The 18137-nt window shown below is 36.1% G+C and overlaps 2 protein-coding genes across 2 annotated transcripts in view; both read left to right on the plus strand.

Moving 5' to 3' along the window:
• RNPC3 (RNA binding region (RNP1, RRM) containing 3) lies at positions 1-16377 on the plus strand. The gene is made up of 15 exons (XM_009471054.2): positions 1-281; positions 1442-1489; positions 2632-2750; positions 3920-4000; positions 4760-4871; positions 5373-5441; positions 6939-7087; positions 8044-8169; positions 9072-9208; positions 10064-10225; positions 10397-10491; positions 10571-10629; positions 11163-11295; positions 12230-12302; positions 15228-16377. Exons 1-14 carry the CDS (start codon positions 36-38, stop codon positions 12287-12289), a joined length of 1596 nt encoding a protein of 531 aa, XP_009469329.2. The 5' UTR covers positions 1-35; the 3' UTR covers positions 12290-12302; positions 15228-16377.
• LOC104017637 (pancreatic alpha-amylase) overlaps positions 11304-18137 on the plus strand; it is a 20680-nt gene continuing 13846 nt past the window's right edge. The window contains exons 1-2 of the mRNA XM_087731204.1: positions 11304-12302; positions 16147-16224. The gene's annotated coding sequence lies outside the window, so the exon portion shown is untranslated. The remainder of the gene's footprint in view (positions 12303-16146; positions 16225-18137) is intronic.

An 18137-nucleotide genomic window follows, 5' to 3' on the forward strand; every position in this document is an offset into this window, starting at 1 on the left:
TCCGCGCGGGGGTGGCTCCAGCCGTACGCGCTGCAATGGCGGCGCTGGGCTGTGAGGAGGCGCGGGCGGCCGGCGCCGGCCTGGGTCCCGGCCCGGGTGCCGGCTCAGGTGCCGGCCCGCCGCACCCCGGCGTCCCGCCGCACCCCGGCGTGGCCCGGCGGCGGGGCCGGACGCTGCTGGTGCGGCACCTGCCCGCCGAGCTGACGGCGGCGGAGAAGGAGGATCTGCTGAAGCACTTCGGCGCGGTGTCCGTGCGCGTCCTGTCGGACCACGGACGGCTGGTGAGGGCCGGGGCCTGGGCCTGCTCCGGCGGTGGGGGCGGGAGGAGAGCCCTGCCGCCGCCCTGGGCCGTCTGCCGCGCTGCAGGGAGGGGGTGAGCCTGGTTGCCGGGCCAGAGCTCTTCCTTCTCCCCGCTGGGCCCAGGCGGGGCGTGCCGGAGAGCGGCTGGCACCGCTGTGCCGTCTGCCTGCCGGCTGCGAGTCCCGTGCCCTGGGCCGCAGCTTTGGCCTCGCTTGCTGTTAGGAACAAGGCTGTGGAAAAGCAGTGCAGAAGGGTCTGTTGGTAGGTGTAGGGATGCAGTTTCACAGGTCTGTCTCTTGAAATCGCTATTTTATTGTTTTCTTCCTCCAAATTATAAAAACGTAGCATCTGTCTGGTGATGAATGCTGTTTGGAAAGAGCCTTGCAGTCCTGCAGAACTGCAGATAACTGATGTCTGCATCTTGTATCAGGGTCATGCTTTCTTTTATAGGAGATTAAAAATACTGCCTTTGTTACAATGATTTTCCTGATAGGTGCTCTTGTAACAGTGTTAATAATTTGAGTTTTTAATATGGAATCATGTGGTGGCAAGATGAAGTAATAAAGCTTGAACAGTAATGAAGATGAACAAATTTAAAATGAACTGTGTATTCTGTGAGGACTTAATCTAATTTGGAAAGCTTAAGTTTTTTTTTAAACTTACGAAGTAAGGGAAAATGTTAGTTAGAAACCATCCAAACTTTCAGAGCACAACAACAGTTATGACTTTTGTAGCAGGAAAAGTATTACTTTTAGGAGTTGCTTTGATGAAAATGTTCTGCTGAGAGGTGCTGAAATAAATTTCCTTTTCTGAAAAGAGGATTAAACTTCTTTATCAATATGTACTTTCTTGTTGTTTAGGATGGCTTTTGCTCACTAGAAAAAAATACTTTGTATTCCTCAAACTGCCGAGTTCCTATCTTAATTTTTGACTGCAGGAGGTGCTTGTCTTAAATTCTTAAGAAAAATGATCTCTAGTCCTTCACCTTTGCCACACGTGGGAGCTAGGTGGCTATTATCTGGAAGCTTTCAAATATGTAAACGTGAACTTACGAATTACTTGTGGGTATATGTTTTTACATGCAATTTGTTACCTTTTTGATTTGAATTCAGTATGACAATTTTTTTTGTTTGTTTTCTAGAAACATACTGCTTTTGCTACCTTTCCCAGTGAAAATGCAGCTGTGAAGGTTTGTATTGAGTTTGTTACTGAATATTTTAGCAAAGCACTTTTCTGAATTGCTAGTTGTGCTCTAAAATGTTTTACACATCATCTAGTACTCAGTGTCAGGAAAAAAAATGCTGAGTGATGTAATATTAGAGTTCTGTTTCAAGAGGTGCTTGAACGATTTGATAAAAGCAACCTTCTGTAGAGTCATAAGAAAGGTGAGTTGGAAGGGGCTTGTGGAATTCATCTGATCCAACCTGTCACTTAGAGCATGGCAAATTTACATGAGTTGAGACTGATGAGGGCCTTGTCCAGGATGTGTGTGCGTTTATATATAAACTATAAACAAAAAAGAATTTGTCTCCTGCATAATTGCATATTTGCCATAAAATTCAGACATAGTGATGTACACAATTCAAGACTGCCTTCAATGCCCAACTTTGATAAGCAAAAGAAAACTACCATGTTAATGGGGGACGTGGATGCCAAAAAGGTAACACTAATAATGCTTTTTAAATACGAATCTGGTAAAAAGCCTGTGTCCTGAATTTCCCTCTTATGCCCTGTTGTTTTTTGGTGTTGCTTTTATGTTTTTTTAGGCCATGCTGTAAAGTACTACTCAAAAAAGTTACAAAGACCGTGTGAGGTGAACAGTGCTGAATTTAGGTTGCTTTGTGTCAGTTGTTAGCAGCCTATTGGGATCTGGACTTACAGAATGCTGGAGCTTCCTAGTGTTACTGTTAAGAATCCTGATTTTAAAATTCCCAGCTATTACTAGTGGACTTCAGCATATTTGTAGTTCATGAGCAAGAGGTTGGTTACTTGAAATCACAGAGATTTATTAGGCTATGTAATAAGCGTCATTGTTAAGGCTGCAGTCTTGCTGCTGTGTTCAGATGACCTAAGTCTCTGCAATGGTTCTGTCTGTGCAACCTCGTCTTTTTCCTTCCTGCTAGCAGGAGAGAGGCTGTTAAAAGCAGGACTGTGAAGGCAGGGATGGTGCAGAACTACCAGTGTCTATAGTGCCACAGACTTAGCTTAAAGCAGTTGGGACTGCATCCTATGGCTAGTGTACCAGCCAAAGAAAAAACAGTTATGCTTTGAAATAGTTCTGATGTTTTTCCTCTTTCCTTTCTTTCTTTTCTCCATTATAATTATTTGAAGGCTTTGTCAAGACTGCATCAGCTGAAACTTTTAGGTCACACCTTAGTTGTTGAATTTGCGAAGGAGCAAGATAGCGTGCAGGTACTTAGCCAGCCTTCTGTCTCAGAGAAGTGTAAAAGGTATGTGCATAATAATTTAGTTTCTGTGTTTGTGGTCCGTATTCATGATCCTTTTGCAGTACTGTTAAGTCAAAGGATAAATCATAATCATTTAGAAGTGTTAACAGGCAAGTTCAGCTCTATAGATAAGTGACTGCATTCCTCGCATTAGTATTGTTTCACTCAGTATCACCATGAAATAATTCCCATCCTTATTCCTATAGTTATTAATATCTTTAATCAGCAGATGGTCCTGTTTGTTCTCATTTACAGAGCAAGACTCCAGTCTGCGTAAGCTGACCTCTGTGTTGCACAGGTTCCCTGTGTTTAAAAAAAGACTCTTCTACTTGTCTTTTGTGTCAGGATTATAATTTTCTTTTGCTGTTAAACAGTGCATGCAGTGCTTTCCTGATGTTTCTTTCTAATCTAATCAAGAGTCAGGCAGAATTGACACCTGCTAGCACAATTGTATAAGACTATACTATTATAGCTACTGGCTTCTAAGCTGGAGCTGATTTGCATGTATCTAGCTTGAAGCATGAGCACAACAAACATAAAACTGTCTGAGTCTCTCTACAAATAGTTAAAGAATATGTAATATTTAAAAACAAAAATAAAAAAAAATATCAATGAATCCTAATGCTAGTGTGACCAAGAACTGTGATAGTTTGGGTTTCAATTGTCTGTCAGGTGCTTAATTAAAAAAATAAGTTGCATATTTAGGCTTTCAAGTTTACCTGTGTATTATGTAACTAAGTGGTAGAAGCTATGTGATAGCGCTTAATTAAAATCAACTGGAGAGGTTTTAAGTTATTTATTCCACTCTCTGAATATGAACAAGTTAATAATTTAATACCTTTGCTTTTATACAGTCTCTGAACAGACAGTAGCATGAAATAATTTTAGTTCTTTTCCTGTAAGTAGATTTAAGTCAGAAGCATTTGAATATAGGAGGACCTACTTAAAACTGCATAAATATTTATTTTAGAAGTCTGGCTACTATAATTATCCATGTGTATTAATTCCTAAGAATTAATAATGGCTGTAGTAATACCATTGGTGAAAGCTTTTAAAAATACTATACTAATCTATTGCTTATATTTTTAATAGATGAGATTAAGCATATTTCATACATTATGTAAGGCACGTAAATTTTGCCCTGTTTTAATTAATGCTAAATTAATGTTCAGTTCAGAAGAACCAGTGAAAGAAGAAGAGAAGAAAGAACCAAGTTGTGTTAAAATAGAGAATGGAATTGCACCCAACCATGGGTTAGTGGAGTTTTTTTTGTCTTAACTATTTTATTCTGTTAAAGTTTATTTTGAAATAAGTGTTACACACTGTTGAACAAGAGAGACTGCAGTATGCTGCATTCTCTCGTTTTGTTTCACAGTATGCTACTGTTCTACATGCATAGCTGTAGGAATTGTCATAAAGATGAAATTTTAGTTCTTCAAGTTTAGAACTCAAGTTGAGTAGTGACTGGTGCTTTGAGCCGTGAAGTTGTGGATCGCATAATAGCCTTCTAGCACTATGCATTGCTTTCTCAGGAGGAGTTTGAGGACTGGGTAGGTTGTCTCAGTGTTAACAGCAGAATACTGTTCACTTTTGTTTTTCCAGAGGTTTCTTGTTCTTTTTTGCCCCCATGTGCATTTTTGCATACATGAAGAATAAATTTCTTTTTGGGCTAACAGATCTGGCACTTTGAGCATTGAGTTTATGATGTTTGTACAGCATGCTATGCTGTGCTTTTGGTTTTGGACAAGTTGATTGTTTCTGTGTGCATTAGGCTTTCTGCATGTGTTGGTACTTCCGTTGTGCCCAAGCACAGTAAGTCTGCCATGCATTAGGGGACTGCTCCCTGGTGTTAAAGACATAATGTAAGTGGCCCAAAACTGTTCTAGGGGAAATAATATTTCAGTAATAATTCAGATGTAATGAATAGTTAAACCTCTAGTAATCATTAAGTGTTATCAGTCATTATGTGGCAGTGGTGCTAAGATGTCTTGTTTTTAATCTTTTTTCCTCAGCCTCACCTTTCCCATCAATTCTTGCTTAAAATATTTGTATCCACCACCTTCAAGTACAATTCTAGCAAATATAGCAAATGCCTTGGCAAGTGTGCCCAAATTTTATGTCCAGGTAAGTAAAAAATGGTGAAAAATGAAATTATAAAAATAAACCCGTCTCCTTTTTCATCTTTTAATGATACACAGAAATAATTTTGTCATAGTAAATATTAAATTAGTTTTCCTGTGATAGTGTTAACGAATGTTAATTTTTTACGATGTTGAGATAATAAGATTTCATTGACCAGAAGTAACTTACTTCATTGACACTGAAGACTTAACTGGATATGATCTTCCTAATCAGATGTGACTTGAGTACTTGGAATTTCATTCTGAGAAGATGTTTTACTTTTTTTGATTAGCCTTTTTAGGGTGTTGCTCATATTTACTGTTAGTGTTGGAGCTCAAGTGCAGGCTTTCACATTGTTTAATAACTAATGTAGTTGTGTCTTCATTAAAACTATGCTGATTGACACCTGCCAGAAGTTATTGGCTATTATACCTAGCAAGGAACTATTTTTATTGATTTATTTATTTATTTAAAGGAAATCTTACTTATCTTGAATCATTTCAGGTACTTCATCTTATGAATAAGATGAATCTTCCTCCACCTTTTGGACCAATTACTGCTCGCCCTCCCATGGTAACTTTTTTAATACATGTTTTAAGTACTGTAAAACAGATTCACAATTTAAAATGTTAGCAACATGGTAGGAGATCTAAGTTCAAACTTTTAAAAGTTGGAGAAATTTCCAGAGAATAGCAAATACTGCTCCATTTCATTGGGCAAGATGTGCGTGTTAGTCTTCTAAAGAAATCTTTATAACTATACTTAGAACAAAGATATATGTGTGTGACAGTAGCACTGGAATATTTAAAACTGTTGAGTATTATAAAAAAAGAGAGGTTATAGCATCATGTTACACATACAGGAAATAAAGAATGCCATTAGCCCGTTGCCTTACAAAGATGTGTTAAGTTCTTTGATCCATGTGTTTCTTTGGAGTTCTGATTAGATTCAGATTGTTAATGAGATTATGCAGTACTTTTGTATTTAACTTGCTCTGTCTCCAGGATGTTTTTTGAAAGAGGCAAGGTTGAGGGAAACTGGCAGAGGCTTAGGGGGAGCTGTTTCTGAAGGGCAATAGAAATACCAGCTCTGTGAGCCGAGTTCTGTGTTGCTGTGATAGAGTAGTTTGACTGACTGCCAGTGGAAGATAGAGCAAGTGAGGACTTGCATTAATAGTGATAGCTACAGTATTTGGATATAGTGAAGTTGTGCTCCACTACACTTTGTGTATGCCCTAACAAAACACCTGCTTCTAATAACAGGGGAGTTAGCTGGTAAAGAAAACTATGAAATCAATCTATCAAATAAATGAATGCACACTGATTTTCTGGGAATAATTTTATTTGTTGCCTGGCATTGGGCCAGGTTAAGCACTGTGAATTTAATGGTCATGCAAAAAAGAGTAGTAAGGTAAGAAGCCAGTCCTCAAAATTCCTAGAGCAGTTTCTAAAGAGCACACTATTTTTGATGCCAGAAGACATCAGTGCCTTGTGGAACTGATGGTACATAAAAGTAGCTGTTAAGTGTAGTAAGATTGTTGAAAGTGGGGCTGGAGATGATTTTGTACATAGGAAGTTCCTTATACGTGTGTTTTTGCAGTCTCAATGAAAAAACTGAGTCCTTTCATGAAATCCTCACTCCTTACAGAAATAGAAATGCAACTTTGATAGGTGGTGGAAGGTTCAGTGTAGAAATTGAGATGGCTTGGGAGCTTAGGCCTCCTCCCACATGTTTTGACCATATTCTTCTCTGGGAAAGTCCTTAAAGCTGAGTGCAAAGTAAAAACGCAGGGCTATGGCTGCTATTTTTTTTTCCAACTCCTCAAATTAAAAGAATGAAAGCATTTACTATTACGCTTCAGAAAGCACCAATTTTTTTTTCTTGTGGAAAGTTTTCATTAGTAATGTAGTTTAGCAAAATAGCATCTAGAATCCCTATAAACATACTTTAAAAATGCTTCTTGTCATCTTCTAATTTATTGATTGTTTTTGTTATGTAAAGGAAAAGAAGATATGCAATTTTTTTTCTTAAAATGTTACTTCTTTTTTTTAACTTTTTCCCCATAATTAGTATGAAGAATATTTACCAGTGCCTGTGCCACCTCCCCCAATCCCACCTCTGCCTCCTGAAGAGCCTCCTTTGCCTGAAGAGGAAGAAGAGCAAGTATCTAGTGGAGATGAATCAGAATACGAAAGTGATAATGAGGAGGAAAAGGAGAGGTATGCATTTTACAGTCATTTGCAAGCTTTGGGGCTCTTTTAAAGTGGTGTCTTTACTTTTCTAGCTTCTAGTTCAGCAAATGGTGGAATCTGTTAACGTTTGCAGTATATAGATAATCTTCCCAGATGCTTAAGGAAGCTCCAGAGTGACAAACGCAGAAGGACAGTGCTGTTTTGAATCACAGTAAGAGAAGGAAAATGGCCAAATGGTATGCAAATTATTTGTTCCCATGTCCAAAAAACAAAACCCCAACAAAACAAAAACTCAGAATGAAGAGAGAGTGCAGATATAAAGAAACAGTAATTAGTTTTTCTTCATTTTTCCACATCTTTACTGAGTAAACTACTCAGCCTGAATTATGTGCACTCTGACTTCCAAAATGTTCTTTGTACATCAGTGTGTATTGCTAGCAGTAATAATAATGGGAGGTTGTGTGTGCTGAGGATTTTCTTGCAGTTTTGGGACTGAATTACGTCATAGCTGTTTTTTTAAATCTTTAATAGTAAATGAAGAAGCAATTTTCTTTATTTGCTATTTAAGCTGAAAAGTAAATCAGAAAGTCCCTATGCTATATTCAGAAAAATACATGCATTTGAAAAAAGGCAGTCCTGTTGAGTGGAAATAGTATTATTAAAAAAAAAAAAAAAAAAAAGGTTTAGCTTGGGGCTTCTTAGAATTTCTACAGCTTCAGTGTCCTAATTAGGCTCATGCTTGGGGAGGGAAGGCGCGCCATTGAACTCATTATGATTTTGGTGGGTCACTTAAGTGCTCTGTGTATATCGATTTGCTATGTGTTATAGTTTATTAATGTAGTTTCGGTCTTAAGGTAGCTAGGTTTATAACCACGTTCTGAAAAGTTCTATTTCACGGGCTCTAAGGAAGGGGTTTTCAAAATGAGTATTTTCAAATAAACTGTAAACCACTTTGCTTCTCTTTTAAATTTTGTTTAAAATAGAATGACCAAGTTGATGGAATTAGCAACCCTTCAGCCTAAAAGACCAATAAACACGAAGAGGCGTGGTGTTAGAAAAAAGCAAAGAATTAAAGACTTATTGAATGTTCCCGTGTGTACTCCTCACAGGTTTGTATTATTTCTGTGGTTTTTGCACTTTTTCAGAAGATTATTCCTTTTACTAAATGGTGTTCGTTCTCTGTTTGCTTTAGTGTTGCTGTTCTAAAAACAAGCATTCTTCACTGATAGGTAAATTTGGTAGTGGAGTTGGTCTTCCCTTATCCTCATGCTTGGTTTCATTACTCTAAAGGTCCAAATTTTCATGTAATTTGAACTCAAGTCTGCTCAATAACCTTATTCTGTAAAGTGCGCCTGGTTCAAGCTCTGTGTTTCTCTTGCTAGCAAACTAATAAAAATCACTTTTTCATGAAAAAGAAAAACAATTTCATATCACAGCCCTGACAGAAGCCATCTGGATTTATTGTTTGGGATACTTCTTAAAATAAAAATTTAAAATAAAAAAAAAAGGATGATACTGGAAGAATAAAAACTGATTTGGTTTGAAATAAGTTTGTTTTTTGAAATTGCACTGCTATGGCACAGTAGACACCAATGTAGTATTTCTATGTAGTGACGACCAATTGTGAATGCATTTTTTACTAATACCCTTCCTCCTTCTCCAAATGATTTGCTATATTTTTTGAAAATGTGGTGTATTTTATACACTATGTGAGAGTGGCAGCAAGGCCAGTTATTTTTTGTATTTTAAGTTACTGATGAAGTTTTTCGTAAGTGCCTGTCTATACTGTAATGTGGTATGTAATTCTTGGTTTTGCTCTCACTGCCAGCCATACCTACTGAATTTGCAGTGTTTTAATCAACTTGAACTATATTGGGTGAAATTTATGAAATGGAGAACTCATGTATTTGTGGTAAAAAGCAGCATAAAATCTATCTGGAAGAAATCTTGTATTTGACTATGCACTCATCAGTGTCTGAATCTTTAATTAACATGTTGGTTTTTTAAACAGTAATTTGCACCCTGCACTGTCACCTTCAGATGTCTTTGAGCAGCCACAGCATGTAGGTCATAAAAAAATTGAGTTCCACATTACTACTGACATCCCAGCTGTTCTTCAGATAAACTCAGAAAAAGAAGAAAAAAATGGTAAGAGAGTTCGTACTTCAATGTATTTAATATTAAATTTGTGTGGTTTCAGTGTGTAGAAGGCTGCTGAAATTTAGGCCAGGGAATTCTTTTCTTCTTTTGTATTGGAGCTTTCACAAATAGTATACGCCAGGGTTTGTTTAAGAACACCAACTTGTGTCTTGTCTGCATTTGCTGTTTTTCCCATGTTAAAGCACAGAACTGTGCTTTGGTACAGTAAAGGATCTAGAGGATTTTAAAGATCTCTTTCTCTCCTATGTGATCTGTGTATTTACAGTGAATTGTACTGTCTTTTAATGTTAAGGTGTTTTTGGCAAATATCTTACAAATGCATTCTCGATATTATATAGTGCAATTGAATATATCAGGCTAATTTCAGATTTTCCTTTTCCAGCTCTTAGAGAGCAGCATGCAAGTGATTGCCAACTCCTTCTCTGATGCACTGATTATCTGCTATAAAAATGCTGGGCGATAATAGCAATGAGGTGTGATGGTTTCTTAGAGTGTTATGGTCAGTCTGTGTTTCTTGGTACTTTACAGTAATGTACAGTTTCTTTGAATGAAAATTAGGTAAACCATTCAAATGGATCCAGACTTGAGCAGCAAGGCTAGTTTTACCTTAACTGGCATGTGCCGTCGCTTTTATTTGTAGTAGAGTTGATTTTATAGGACCATATATAGCAGGTGTGTTTGTCAACCCAGGGATTAAGACACATTTCTTTAAGGACGAGTTCAAATTGCTTTACAAAGTCTACTATATTAAAATGTTACTGGAAGGAGTATACTTTTTTGCTTGCCGTTGATCCTCTTGTGAATAAACATACAAACTACTTATATAATGTGTTGAAATTTCAGACCTTTATGCAACAACAGAAGAAATCAATAATACAGGCTTTGGAAGGATTTTCCCAGCTCCTAGCTCAAATGATAAAATGGAAACTGAAGAGGAGGATGATGAAATACCATCAGAATTTATTTCTAGAAGGGATCTAGAAAAAAACAGACTTTCTAGAGAAGGTATAACTGTGAGAATAAATTATCTAATAATAGCTCTTTGATTTGTTGCAACAGATAATTTAAATAAGTATTTCCTTTATTAATTGATCATATATTACATTTATTTATTTTATACTGAGCAAAAATACAAAGTAAGTAAATGAGCTAAAACATTGTTTTTCTGTCTTCAAGAAATGGAAAAATTTTCTGTTTTCAAAAACTATGAGCCAGGTGATCCAAACTGCAGGATATATGTGAAGAATTTAGCTAAACAAGTTCAAGAAAAGGTAGGTAAACAAGCAAATTAAATATTTATCAGAAGAGCTTTTTATCAGCTTTCCTCTTATACCTGTCCTTTAATTTCAGGATCTCAAGTTCATTTTTGGAAGATATGTTGACTTCCAGTCAGAAGTGGAACGAAATATGTAAGTTACTTTGGTACTTGGTTAAAATTAAGCCTTTTTATGTTAACTTCAGTAATACTGGTGAAAATTGTGATTTAAAAACTAGTCATCTTTTTTCTTTATGCTTCTGCATAAAGGAAAAAATGCGTTGCATCTGAAAATCTTCATTTATCACAAGTACAGAAATAGAATTATTTTTTGAACAGTGTCTGAAGACCCTACTATTTTGCCCATATTTTTTCATTACCAAATTTACTGTTTATTGGCTGAGCAACACAGAGTGAACAGTGTAGACGATTGTGTTTATCTGATCATTTTGCATATGTCATATTTACTACAGTTGCACATCCATTTGCTATCCTGCGGTCTAAGGTCACTTTTTACTAAATGGTTCCCCCAGGCAAAATGGTCTCCAGTGACAAAACTCCTGCTTGTAGGCTCTGGTCCCATTTCTGCTAGTTTTCCAACTCAAAGCATGATAATTATATTTCTACTGTGAAATATGAAAGTGTGGTTAAATATGAGTAGTTCCCAATTCTCAATTTTGCCTCTAGGTTTGATATACGTTTGATGAAAGAAGGCCGTATGAAGGGACAGGCTTTCATTGGACTTCCTAATGAAAAAGCAGCTGCTAAAGCTTTAAAAGAAGCAAATGGATATGTCTTATTTGAAAAACCCATGGTGGTTGTATCTTTTTCTTCAAACATTTACATTATATTCTTTGTAATCTGTCTGTCAATCTCTAGTTTTGCTGTCATAGTTTTCTACTTACTAGAAATTTGTGGAAAGAGGAAATACCTTAAGAAGACCAGGCAGCATAGCATAGTGTACTATTGTTAATTTTATGATAACTGAAAAATACATTGAGGCACCTCTTCTGAAATAGGAAAGTTAAATGTGCTTCATTTAAGACAATAAAATTGTCTTCTCTGGTCTTAGCTCTTTGATCCTGTAAACCCAATACAAAAGGTAATTTAGCTTGTATGACCATTGTATTTAAGTAGGCTTTTTGACTTGGTTAAGCCTGCGTTTACAGAATTAAGAACCTAAAGAAATGTTCCTGTCAGGGTCAGTGGTCTCTATTGAGACTGCTTCTCCAGCTGGATCTGTCAGTTACTTTTTGGGCCTGTGTTGGGATTTCTATGCTTTTTGATTGCATTGCCCTGTTTTTTGTCTGTAAGTCCTTTCTTATTTTTCACTTAAATATTTCATACTTTATTTCCTTTTCTTTGTACTCTTGTTCACTGCAACCTCTGTTCCTTTTAGCTTTTTTCATCCCAAATAGTTACTGAGACATCAAAGTTATGGAATTAACATGCTGGGTTGGAGGATTGTAAATATCAAGCATTTATACTGCTGTAGTTACTCTGTTTGCACCTAACCCCTTCCTGGTTAGTTGTATCTTGGACAGGCTCTCTTAAAATTTTTTGTACTGCAGATCAGTGAGGTCCTAATCTTTGACTAGTAGACACTATTCTTACAATATTTAATACTGCAGTAGAATTGATTCACGGATAAAGGCCACTTTTTAAACTATCTTTTGCTGAAATAATGCTTCTTTTTTGCTTCTTGATTGGCTTCTCTTTATCATTGACACTTGTAGTCCTTAACAGAATCTCAGCAATTTGCTCGTTCAGCTAGACCAAAACAGGATGCCAATGAAGGGAAAAGAAAAAAGTAGAACACTGCACAAGGTATGGATTCTCTGCCCGGAAATAAAACTAAATAGGCTGGGGTTTTTTGTTCATTTGTTTTGTTGGGTTTTTTGTTTGTTTTTATTTATTATCTTTTTAATGGCTTCTTTAGGAATAGTGATGGTGGAGGGGAAATGTTCCATACAATTTTATTTTCTTAAATGTGGACTTAGATCAGAAAACCAGAATGCAAGGTATATTGTTGTTGCAAGTTTAAAATGTTACCTCTTCCTCTGTTTAGAAACTCAGAGACTGTCTTTTCCTTAATCCTAATATCCTAGGGTAGTTGTCAGTTTCTCTACTCCTTAATTTGGGGAGCAAGAAGTAGTCTGTGGAATCGGACCACTTACCTTGTAGTAACCTTCTGAGGTTTTGGCTTTGAAAAGAGTTGCCTCTTTTCTCCTTCCCTTTCCTCTCCACCACTGTAAAGTGATCCTGAAGAACCGTTTCCAGCAATAAAATCACTTCTGCTAGCTCTGTAAAGGACCTTTGGCTTTGTTAACTTTGGAAAATGAGATCTTAGTCTTGTTGCAGCATCCTTTAAACTTGTTTGATTTAGGAAAGGATATTGTGTCAGAAAGTGCTACTTAATGTTGCGTTGATCAAGTCTTCCTTTGTTGTGGAATGCATAGGTCCTGGTTTTTGGCATTATTGTCTGAACTTGATGGGAAGGTAACTTAGCAGAAAGTAATCACCATTTAACTTCATTTCCTATCATATAGCCTTGCTTTGCTACTGCTTACTCTAAGTATTTGCTTTATATGAGAGTAACTCAAGCAAAATCAGCTCTAATTTAACTGTGAGGGGTTTCATGGCCTAAAAACATTTGAGTAGTGAACTGTCTCAAATTAGCATGTGAAGTAACTGATGCAAGAACTAGAAGCACTTGTTTTTCAATCTACACCCTCTGATAGATTGGCTAGCTCAAATTTAAAGGGCATTTAAGTTAATTACAGATTACAGTTGCGCACATCGCTCTGGTTATGCCTCCACCTAAGACCAAATGAACTCAAAGCTTAGGCTGAATGCTTCCAAAACATTCTGCTTAATCCATGATGTGTTTTTAATCTGGATGTTTTGATCATTTTTACTTTGGAAAAACGCCTGAAGTTTGAAATAAAGGATGAGAAGAGCAGTTTTTGATTTTTAAAAATTGGTAGGAGGCCCTGCACAGTATGGCTATTGTGAGGGTAGTATTTCTATTTATAACAGTTATTTCAATTGTAGGTTTCTTCTGTCAGTTGTCTAAGGATTTTTTCATCAGATTATATTTGAGCTTGTTTCCCTCATTTCTGAGAAGCTATTTGGTCTTACCAGTTCCTATTTTGAGTTAATTGCTTTGTGATTTGCAAAATCTGTATTTTATTTTATCAAATTAAAGGTTACTTGTACAGACCTTCTTCTGTATTGGTCATTGAAAAGAGACAAATGAGCCTTGGCCAAAGTCTTCTACGAGGAACAAGGGTTTATGGGAATGTTTCAATCTTGTTTCTTACTCTGTCCTTGTTAGGAAAAAAAAAAAACAACTAACTTGTATGTGTATTATTTTATCCAGTGTCCAATAAGAAGAAAATTAGTAAGGTTTCTTTAAATGCAAAAAGAAACCTGAAGTATTTTAGCTATTGGAAAGCCTTATAAATGAAGTCTGAACACGTTTATTCTTTTAGGAATTCCATGTCTTTCCAACTAATTTTGTACATTAAATCTAATTCTGACTTCACTAGGCATGCTACATAATACTTGAATTATATAACGAAAATAACGAGGTGCTTATTTGGTTGTTAATCATGTTGATGGTTTACCCAGAAGCTTTTTTTAGAGTGAGCAAACACGTACTTATGCAAGACTTATTTGTGCACCTGAAAGTCTCACATGAGTTACCTTGGTGTCATTGGTTTAATGTATCATGTGCAGAACTTCTTCCTTACCTTGACCATTTATATGTAAGGGTCACAGAATGTGCCATAGACTAATACAGATCCATGAGGTTTAATTAAAAATATTTATTTCACTTCCCAACTAATGATGAAACTGAACCCTATTTCTGCATGACTATGTTTTCCTGTTGCTGCTGGAATATTGATGGATGCTGATTTATGATGCAAAATTCCATGATAGAAATCTGAGTCTGTAAGGAAGAACAGTGTCAGAATCTCATTTGAAACACATATATGCATATAAACAAGTTTATGCAAACATTTGAGGGACTTCAAATTTCATCTGTATCCTGTGTCTCAATGTTGTTTTGTTTTGTTTTTAAACAACTAAATTGACATAAGTTAAACTCTTGATTATTTTTAAACAGGAAGAAGCTATGTTAAATTCATCAATGTTACTGCAAATATTTTTATTGTATTTTAGTATTTTCTCTACAAAGGTTTTATCCTTTGTAGAGAAAATAATACATATGGTTTATAAAAATACTATGCAATTCCTTGCTGGCTGAAATGTCTTTTTCTTGATGGACTGGCAAAAATTTCAGTTAGTATTTGGGGTGACTATTTTTTCTGTAGCTAAAATACAGCTTTTTGGGAGAAAGGTTATGTAGAAGAAACTGATGTTGAGAGGTCTCCAGCTTCTTCATAGGGAAGAAGTGACTTGAAAGCCTGCATTGAATGGAAACATGGTTGGGTTTTGGACCTGATGGAAAAAGTGAGTCTGTAAAATGGCAAAGACTTGAACGAGAATTAATGAGACACAAAAATCTGTTCTTGTCCTAGTAGTTCAAGTTATCAAAAGATGTATTTACTTTTGAATATGGAGTTTAGTGTTGGTGGACTCATCAGCCCTCATTAAATCTCATAAGGGGTCAAAACTGTAATTTATCAGAGAGGCGTATTTGCTTTTGATAGGTAGCATAAAGTTATATGTATGCAATACTGAGAATCAAGTAAAATTAAACCACATTCTGCTGTTCTTCTTTAGAAACATTCCTGCGTAAATACTGCAGTAATACTGTCATGCAGAGTGTATCCTTTCTTGTTGTATCCTTTTTTTGTGCAATGTTTCCCGTAGCACTCAACTACATCTAAGTTTTCATATAGAGTAGGTGTGGGGAGGAGTTTACGTGTTTTAGAGCTTGAACTAATCTGGGAATTTTAAAAGCAAAGGGCAGTTTTTCAGGGGGAAAAAAAAAGTTGTCTGTGTTGCGTGAATAGACACAATGAAGGTTCCTAGTCTTAAAAGGTGGCCTCCACCTTCTTCCTCAAAGGTCCTATAACTTGCTAATTTGTGGTCCAATTCCTTAGCTCGTATGAGCTAGAAGTGTTCCACTGATGTGCGTGGAGCTGTGCTTGAGCGCACACCAAGGATATCTTCTCGTTTTTCTTTAAATAAATATAGTAATAATAATATGTTGGTTAAAATATGTTGCAGAGCAATTCTTAATAATATTAAAGGGTTGACCAGTATTTTAGATGATTACTGTTGTCCTGGTATGTGAGAAACAATCTGTAGGTGATTGTTTGTTGTCCTTACTTTTTCTTTTTTGAGTAGAGAAGAAAATCTAACAATATCTCGCAATGAAGTATTTGGAATTGAACTATTAATCACTGCTACCTTTTTGTTGGGTTGGTTTTTTTAGATTGTTCTCTGCACTGAGGTAGTGTTGTTGCCAGTGTCTTGTATTTTCCTTGTGGGTTTCATATTACATTATTGTTTAACTTACTGTAATATAAAGTTAATACAGCCTGTATCTCCTGTATCTATTAAGTCAGATTTTTTTTTTCAGACATTCAGCACTCTTCTAAATACTAAACATCTTTCAATTTAGTTGCCAAAAGAACGCATAACACTACTATTTTCTGGTTGTTCTTACTTTTAACATGCCTTTGTGATGTTCCAGGTCCCTTTTGTGTTCCATCTCTTTCAAGTATTATCAAGCTGAGGGAAGAAGCAGTGTAATCATCGGGACTCTTGAACTGTGCGTAGTAGCATTTCTAAAGTATTTAAGGCAGAGTATAAATTTTCTCATCTTAAAGATTCCAGATATCTTTAAACTGTCACAAGACTTATATGATAAATGTATGTTAGTTTGCTTGTGAAATCTCTAATAAATTATTTCCTTTCTCTTCTTTTTGCCTTGTTCTCTTCATTTTGACTTTTGTTTTGTTGTGGGGTTTGGGAGTGGGAAGGAGGAGGAAGGCAGTGAATTCTTTCCTTCTGGAGTGTGATGTTTAGCTGTTAGTGTTTCAGGGTAAAAAGATAAGAAAATCTAAGGATAATCACATTTTAGTGTAAATCTTTTTCTTATCTTGGGGACTAAGCAGGTCTAGTGCACTGGCATGAATTTGTACTGTGAAATTAGGCACTGTTTTTTCCTCAGTAATTAACTTCCATTGTTCATCCACATCTTGAAAAATATTGCTAGTGAGACTGAAGTCATTAAAACAAGAGTAGCAGTTAAAACAGTGTTAAACCAGTGTAGGTGTGATCCTTGCCCTGTTGAACTGTGTTTAATAAAAAACAACACTGTGGAGATCACACAGTAAGATTTGTTACATACTAGGAAGATTAGCGTAACTTTCTAAAACCACGTTGGAAACATTGCAATGACATTTACTTGGCAAGAGGGTCCAATGGATTTTAAGGAGAAACTTATTCCATAAGATACTAATTCATAGTTGATGGTGTGGTAACGGGCTGGTGTAAAGACTTGTTTTGTTATCATTCCAGCTGCAAACAGCCTAAATCACTAGTATTGATTGCTGGATAACTGTATCTTTGCTGTTTTTTCAATATGAACTGGCTCAGCAGATTACTTTTAAAATGCTTTCACTGGAATTCTTCTTAGCTTATTTGGTGTGTTCCCATGTGGAATGTGTAGTTGTTCGTTAGTTTATCTTATCTGTATTTGGAGTAGTAGGCCAGGAAAAATACACAGAGAGGAAGTTTTATGAGAACTTCTGAAGGGTTTATGATGCTTAAAGAGAGAAAAAAAGTGGCTTAAAAAAATTTGACTGTTCTGTTGCCATTCCATTATGAATAAAGCTTAAGCTGTGTTCTTGATGGGGTTGTATTATTAAAGAAAAAATAAAACATACTCCCTACTATCCTATACTGATAATCTATCAAGGAAACTTCTGCAATCCAGTTGAGAGAACTTTTTTTAAGGTCAGAAGGCAAAGCTTTCATTCCCTTAAAACAACTAGTTTTTTTGTATACCTGTTTCTGCTGGGTTTTTTTGTTTGTTTCGTTTTCTCCTTTCCCTTGGAATGTCTGTTCTGTTTGATCTGATATTTCAGGTCAAACAACCTCTTTTTTTTTTTTTTAACAAGTCATTAGGGCCTGTTTCTGAGATGGCACATAAGCAGTGAATGCTGGCTTATTTTACAATTTTTCTTCATTGGCTAATGGCATATAGACACAGCAACATTTCTTACTTTAATTTAAACTTTTGAATATACTCATCACTATAATTTTCAAGGTGAGGCTGACTCAGATAATCTAACAATCATGAATTTTACTATAGTGCTCTAAATTGACTCCTTGATATAGCAAGGATTTTGTGATAGCAGAAGCTAAATTAGATTTATTTTCTATATATAAATGTGAGTTGTGTGCCTTGTCAGAATTTTCTTTGAAAGCTAAATTCAGAAGGTCATTCTAATATGCTTTTAATTCTAAGGAGACAAATTTTAAAAAAGCATGCACATTTCTCCAGTGTCCTCAGTGTGAGTTTGATATATAAGGATCATTTTCAATTCCAGTCTTTTGGGTGGGTGTTTTTTTTTTTTCCTCAAAAACTTTGAATTTTAGGGACTTCACTATATGGTAGTGAAAAGAAATTTTGGTTTTGAGAAGGTAAAAATAATAATATCATCTGCAAAGTGGAGT

Source organism: Nipponia nippon, unplaced genomic scaffold (genome assembly GCF_047370975.1).
Source record: "Nipponia nippon isolate SJK-2023a ecotype South Korea unplaced genomic scaffold, ASM4737097v1 scaffold_5, whole genome shotgun sequence".
Taxonomy (NCBI): domain Eukaryota; kingdom Metazoa; phylum Chordata; class Aves; order Pelecaniformes; family Threskiornithidae; genus Nipponia; species Nipponia nippon.